Below are 7,803 nucleotides of genomic sequence, written 5' to 3' on the forward strand. Positions count from 1 at the left end.
AGTTGATGCTCTTCATACCCTAAAATAGCAGCATCTGGTGCAGGTGTAGCAGAGCAGTTAACAGAGAATCTCAGATTTAACACATTCAAAGAAATATTACTACAAGTGCATGACCGAAGAAAGATCATAATACTATCCTAGTGCCGTATTGGCTATACACAGATCATAAGCAAATGTTCGGTGCCTAGGAGATTCTTACCAGCCATGAATAATCAGATACTGTTAGACCTCTAGCAACTCATAAGAGACAGTTTCAACAGAGGATAATAAATAGATATATGTTACATTTTCTCCATACCATTGAAAACATTTATACGCTGTTACCACAAGTTATTCCATCAATCATATATTCTGGTACGTAAGTACTCATTTCTAGGATATTGGGTGAAAGGATGCTTCGAGTGACTACTACGGGTCTTAGATTCTGACATCATAGATTTTGTTTGGTGGTTTTTCGGTCTTTTAGACTTTGATTGGTATTTTCCATCACCTTTTATGAGATAATCAAACATTGGCTCTAAGCACATGTTCTTTCATCTCCTAATGAAGCATTGATGTCAATCTATTGATCACAGTGCCAAGCAATTTTGATCACTTAGAAAGACAACTTCATACTATTCCTTGTCATGGACTTCAGACTGTCAGACATTCTCTTCATCTGCAAAGGTACATGAACATTGATTTCATAGAACACATAATTTAAGTCCACAGCTGGGAAACAGTAAAATTAAGAGACCTACCTTTTAATAGCTCTGCTGAAACCCAAGCAATCAGCAAGAGATGGCACATTGCATAGGTGATAGAACAAATGTGCACATGAGTTCAAAAATTTCTTGCCGGCTCATTGTGCAGCAAATTAGGCTATGGTGTACAGCATGCTTAACATTGCATTAATGGAAATGCAAACACTCCCAATAACAAACCTTCAGTAATGGCGGCTTCCATAGCAACAAATATTAAGCCCATCAGTTTTGCCATAGTAACAAAATTGTGTTAATGAGGATTATCATTATATTAAGCCCATCAGTTTTACCAACTATGGACTATTACTGGTCTGCTCTTTTACTACACTAGGATACTATAAAGTCTTTGGTTAATACTGAAGCAATAAATAGAAAAGATGGATACAAGTTGCAGTTTGTTCATCAATGATCTCTTGAAAATTTTAAGTGGAAAGGACAAATAATGGAGATGGAATAGTCTGGTGAAGAAGGCTAACTAATTAGAAGCTACCTAGTGCGGAAATGAGGACTAGACGTGCATGCTAGACATGGTGGTAGCCATCTATCTCCAACTCCTGTAATCACCCGGACTTATATTAGTAACTCCACAATCAATTTGTTCCTCAGAATCCCCTACTCACCATTCTTATAGCTAGCATAGATGACATATTTGCTATAGCCAAAACATGGAAATTAGATTGTTTTGTATCTTTTAAAGAAGAATCTACAATTTGTCTATCCTTTTCCACCTAACAAGCTGGAGAACCACAATGAATATGTAAGCGGATTGCTGGCTCAGTTTCAGCAGCATTACCAGCATGCTGCTTTTACAGCTACTCTTTGTGACCTACAGACAACTATGTGTAACCACAAAAGCTCTATAACCAGGTGCAATAGATGATGTTTCAATTAAAATATAAGAAATAACTTTTAAGCATTGAGGTGGCTGAAAAATAAGATATCTAAAGGGAAGAAGGAAGTGAGACAAGCAAATACAGGGAAAAGGGAAGGAAATTAAACTTTTTAAACTCCCACCAATAAGAGTACCCTCCCATCAGCACACTCCTTTACTAAGGCATATTTCAGGCTCATAGCAAAACAGGGAAAAGGGAAGGATATTAGTATGTTTTATACGAGGATTTAAAGTTTGCAGTTGTGTAAATAAACACACATACTACTCTAAACATGTCATACACAAGTAGAAAGAACTTACATAGAATCCTAATGTAGAGTAGTTACATGACAGAATCCTAAAATAGAATTCTACAGTATGATCCATGACAGAATTCACATAATGTCTTTGGCACAAGAAGACTCAATGGAACTTCAAAGCAATCTTCTAACACATCTCCAAAATCAATCTCTACTAGCCAAGCATCAAATTCTTGCTAAAAATGTTCTCTTAGACAGGTAACATACAGCTCAAGAAACCCCCCTTCCTTCCCCCAAATAAATAAAAAATCATATTTTTTAACAAGGAAAATGTAAGATAAGCTCAATAAATTTACATAAATATCATAAATAAGAATTATGATTATCAAAAAATGAACACTTCATCAGTTTCACTACATCAATAACAGAATCAACCCCTTTTTTTTCCTTTTCTTTAGTGGTCAACAGATATGGATATTATACAACCAAAAAAAAAGACAAAAAAAAACAGAAAACCAAACAGGGCAAGAAGGCAACTATTTTACAAAATAATTAGATTAGCTTATGAGGGTCAATCCGAATGTGAAGAAGAAGAAGAAGAATCATAGTAATATTGAGGAGCTGCAACAGGAGGGGAAGCACCAACAAGATCCTCATCATCATAAAATGATGAAGATGAAGAAGACGCAGAAGAATTGTAAGAGTAACGGCGATAGTAATAAGGGTCAGGTGGGACACAAAGGAAAGTCCAAACACAAAGAGCTAAGCGACCCAATTGTTGAAGAGGGAAGCAGATGACCAGATCCAATAGCTGCTCGCTCTCAATTGGGTCTGGCAGACATGATAAGAATTGCCAAACTTCTGCTGATGTTTTCGCCACTGACACTAATAATACTCCGTTGAATGGCATTTTCTCTGATATCCAAAAACAATGAATTTGACTGTCAGATTTGTTTTTCCTTTCCTTTTTGGGTTTTCTAATCTTCCATGTCTGTTCTTCTTTGTATCATTTCGTCGAACAAGTTGGAATGTTGACCGTGGGTTGAGTTGGGATAAGGGGTCGGCTTTGAATAATTGTTAACTGCTTATTGGGGGAGTAGTTAATATTATTGCACATTCACATTTAGGGAAGATTTCTTCTATGATACTTTGCCATCATGATAGACTCCTCTACACTGTTTGGTTTTGCCGATCTGAAAAAATCGGCTTATTTTGATATGTACTTTTTTTAAAAGTGTTTTTGAAAAAAATACTTTAGGAGAAAAACAGTTTGTGTTTGGCTAATCACTCTGAAAAGTATTTTTGAGTAATAATTTATTTTTGACCAAACTTTTCAAAAAAAACTTTTAAGTATCAAATTACGAATAAGGACATGAATAGATTTATTTAATAGTTAATATTATAAGTAAATAAATAATCCCAAAAAATTATTATTACAAGCAATAATTAAATCTTTTCATTTTATTTAAGTAAAATATGAAAATAATTAAAAAGTACTTTAATTCTTTTAATATTATTCAAATATATTAATAATTATACATTAATATCCTAAGTATTAGATTTAACGGTTATTTTGGTATATACTATATTTTGTTAAGGGTATTTTTGGTAAGAAAAAAAGTCAAAACTGCTTCTACTTCTGCTTTTGGGAAGAAGCTATTTTTTCTGCTTCTTAGAAACTGGTTCTGCTTCTTCCCAAAAGCACTTTTTTTTTTCAAAAAAACTTGGCCAAACACCTTAAGTTAGGGGGAAAAAAATACTTTTGAAAAAATAAAAAATATCTTTGGCCTTTGGAGAAACTTGGCCAAACAGGCTATTCATTTGTCTTGTACTCCCTCCATCGCAATCAATGCCATTCTTCTTAATTTCAAGAGTTAAGTTTCTTAATTTTAATCTCCATTTTTTAGGTTTTTTAAAAAAAAAAATTATATATTTAAAATTATATAAAAGTATTATAAGCCATAATAATCAATAATTTAGAATATTTAAAAGACATGCAAAAATCGCGTTCAAATAAAAACTTATTTGATTTTCAAATTTTGAATTGCACTACATAAATTGAGAGAGAGTAAAAGATATGCCAAGTATAACATTTGACTCTCAATCAACAATGTTATAACTGTATAATAAATAGGTACTTACCATTACCTTTTAAGTGATCATATTGCATTTTTTTTTTTTATAGATCCGCATAAAATTTAAAGTCTAGAAAAAAACAAGGTGCCAATTTTGGGTTCGTTTGGTTATTGGTTAGAATTATGCAGGATTTAGTTATGCATAATTTAATTATGAAGGGATTAGTTATGTAAGGATTAGTAATGCATGGATTAGTAATTTATAGATCGTAATGTAGAGATTATTTTTGTTAAATATTTACTTTATTTTAATTACACAATGTGTAATGTAAAATAAATGTGAAGGTTTTTTTGGTCATTTGATTGCTTAATCTATGTATTACTAATACATGTATTAGTTATTCCACATTCTACCTTGCATAAATAGTACATACATTTATTATATAACTTATCCATATATTACTTATACCCCTAATATGTCACGCCCCAACCTAGGGGAGCGGGATTCAAGAATACATGATAAGAGATAGACAATGAGAGGATAAGAGGTACAACATCATATTTCATTACTTAAAGGAGCTTCATTGATAATGTAATGACCCAATCGATCATTTTAATTTTTAGAACCCCGTTCTCTAAAATAAAATTTTTCGTGTGTGCTTTTAATGATTTATGACTTGCGGGGATGGTTGGTTCGGGATTTGGAAGTGTTTGGGTTGACCGGAACACTTGGTTCCTTAAGTTGGCCTTAAAGTGCTAAATTTAACTTCGGTCAATATTTTGAGAAAACGACCCCCGGAATAGAATTTTGACGATTTCAACAGCTCCGTATGATGATTTTGGACTTAGAAGCATGTTCGAATTTTTATTTGGAAGTCCGTAGTTAAATTAGGCTTGAAATGGCTAAAAATGGGAATTTAAGTTTGGAAGTTTGACCGGGGAGTTGACTTTTGATATCGGAATCGAAATCCAGTTCTGAAAATTTTCATAGCTCTATTATGTCATTTATGACTTGTGTGCAAAATTTGAGGTCAATCGGACTTGAATTGATAGGTTTCGGTACATAATATAGAAGTTGGAAATCTTAAGTTTCATTAAGCTTGAATTGAGAGATGATTCGTGGTTTTAGCGTTGTTTGGTGTGATTTGAGGGTTCGACTAAGTTTGTATGATATTTTGGGACTTATTGGTATAATTGGTTGTGGTCCCGAGGGGCTCGGGTAAATTTCGGATGACTAGCGGATCACTTTGGGCCTTTGGAACACTGCTGATAGCTGCTGGTATTTTCTTTTGGTATCCTTATACGCGATCGCGTAAGTTGGTTTGCGATCGCGTAGAGTAATTTAGGCAGAGGTGGATTTGTTCTACGCGATCGCGTGAATGGGGTTGCGATCGCGTAGGGTTAATTTAGGCAGCTGGAAATTTGTTCACTGCGATCGCGTGGATACGTCCGCGATCGCGTAGGATTGGCCAGTGTGTGTATCGCGATCACGTATCATTGGATGCGATCGCGTAGAGTCAGAACCTGGTGCATCACGATCGCGTGGGACATGATGCGATCGCGTAGGGTTAATGTTTGGGCAGAAAATTTGTGCTACGCGATCGCGTGAGGAAGTTCGCGATCGCGTAGAAGAAATCACTGGGCAGAGAGTTTAAGTTCTAAAAATGGGACTTCGTCCCATTTTCTATTTTTAACGATTTGGAGCTCGAATTTAGGAGATATTTGGGAGATTTTCAGATAAAACAATGGGATAAGTGTTCTTAACTCAATATTGATATAATTATCCGAATCCATCACTATTTTTATCATTTAATTGGTGAATTGAATTGAAAAAGTTTGAAAACCCTCTTGGATAGATTTGAGGATTTGAGGGCCGAATTGTTGTCGGAATTTAGTGATTTTGGTATGGGTAGACTCGGGGTTGAGTGTGTGTTCATATTTCGTAACTTTCGCCGGATTCCGAGATGTGGGTCCCACAGACGATTTTTTAATTAATTTCAGAATTTTTATTGAAAATGTAGTATTTTCTTATAGAATTGATTCCTATAATTTTTAGTGATTGTATCGATTATTTTTAGATTCGAGCCAGACAGAGTTGGATAATCGTGGAAAAGGCCTTATAGTGGATTAAATTGGAGCAAGACGAGGTAAGTCTCTTGTCTAATCTTGTGAAGGAGAAATTACCTCATAGGTGATTTAAATTAAATAATTATTGCTAATTGTGGGGGCTACGTACGCACGAGGTGACGAGAGTCCGTGCGTAGCTACTATTAATGCTAAAGTCCGGGTAGTTTAGGACTCAAAGCATGAATTACTTGTGTAAATTGTATTCTTTATTTAATTAATATTATTTAATATATACATATATTGTGAATTGTTAGATAAAAATACTAAAGGATGAAAATCTCATATACTTGATTTTTTGTTTAAATTAATTAATTGTTAAGAGAAATTATTCTTCCTCCCGAATTTATCTTATAATAAATATACTCTTCTTCCGGAGGTACATAATAAATGTCTTCCTTTCTTGTGGAGCGGGCCGAACGCCTCGACAGGATAGATGCATCTATGGATCGCGCCGCACGTCCCTCGGTAGTGTACACGACACTCTGGATCGGGTCGTACGTCCTCGGCAGAAATCGTGCTTAATAATAATAATTACACGATACTTTAATAATTTATTTCAACTTGCGAAGCTAATTGATAAATTAAAAAATCTTTGGAATTTAATGAATTATTATTCTTGCTTGTTAAAGAATTAATTGTTGTTCCTGTAAATGATATTTAATTGATAAATTGGAAATTATTTGAATTGAAGGAATTTGATAATTTTCGCTGATTTAATAAATTATTTTAAATTCTGTAAATTATGCAGATTTAAATATCCTAATTGTAATTCAATTATTATTATTGACACTTAGTGAGTGTCAAAGTCGGCCATCTTGTCTCTACCACTTCGAGATTAAGCTTGATACTTACTGGGCACACGTTGTTTACGTACTCATACTACACTTGGTGCACTTTTTGTGCAGGAACTGAGGCAAGTACTAGTGGGGGGCCTATCTTCTTACACCCACGTTATCCAGGGGCTTAGTGGTGAGCTGTTTCTCTGATCCGTTCTGCAGCTACTAGTGTCTCTTTTTGTATTTTTCATTCTGTCTATTTTTATTTCAAACAGTATTTAAAGTTTTGTATAATCTACTAGATACTCATACACTTGTGACACCAGGTCTTGGCACACATATTGGTAGAATTTGGGTTTTGTTATTTCTCTTAGTTTTAAATTTTGTTAATGAATGATTAATTTATTAAGTTGGCTTGCCTAGCCGTAGTGTTGGGCTCCATCACGACCTATAGGTGAAATTGGGTCCTGACAACATGGTATCAGAGCACTAGGTTCACTTAGGTCTTACAAGTTATGAGCAGGCCTAATAGAGTCTTGCGGATCGGTACGGAGACGTCTGTACTTATCTTCGAGAGGTTATAGGGTGTTAGGAAATTACCTTTCTTCATATTCCATCGTGCAATTAATGTAGTACTAAATATCCTTCTCTTATTCTCTTACAGATGGTGAGAACGTGCTCGAATGAAGTTCCAGACCAGGAAAAAGCTACTCCCCCAATTGCTAGAGGCCGAGGCCAATGGAGGGCTCTAGCCCGTGGTAGAGGGAGAGGACGTCCCAGGACTGTTCCAGTTATGCCGCCAGTGGGTCCAGCGGAGAATCCCATTATTGAGGAGCAGGGTGAGATGCATGTGGCAGAGCCAGCTCCGGTGGATTTCACATTTTGCACCGGGATTTCAGGATGTCATGGGTCGTATGCTGCGGTTCATGGACAATATGACTCAGGCCGATT

The 7,803-nt window shown here is 35.2% G+C and overlaps 1 protein-coding gene across 1 annotated transcript; it reads right to left on the reverse strand.

Moving 5' to 3' along the window:
- Positions 1-2,225: 2,225 nt before the first annotated feature.
- LOC104096559 (uncharacterized) lies at positions 2,226-3,012 on the reverse strand. The gene has a single exon (XM_070196943.1). The coding sequence runs from the start codon at positions 2,782-2,784 to the stop codon at positions 2,446-2,448; it is 339 nt and encodes a 112-aa protein (XP_070053044.1). The 5' UTR covers positions 2,785-3,012; the 3' UTR covers positions 2,226-2,445.
- Positions 3,013-7,803: the final 4,791 nt, after the last annotated feature.

Source organism: Nicotiana tomentosiformis, chromosome 3, assembly GCF_000390325.3.
Source record: "Nicotiana tomentosiformis chromosome 3, ASM39032v3, whole genome shotgun sequence".
Lineage (NCBI taxonomy): Eukaryota > Viridiplantae > Streptophyta > Magnoliopsida > Solanales > Solanaceae > Nicotiana > Nicotiana tomentosiformis.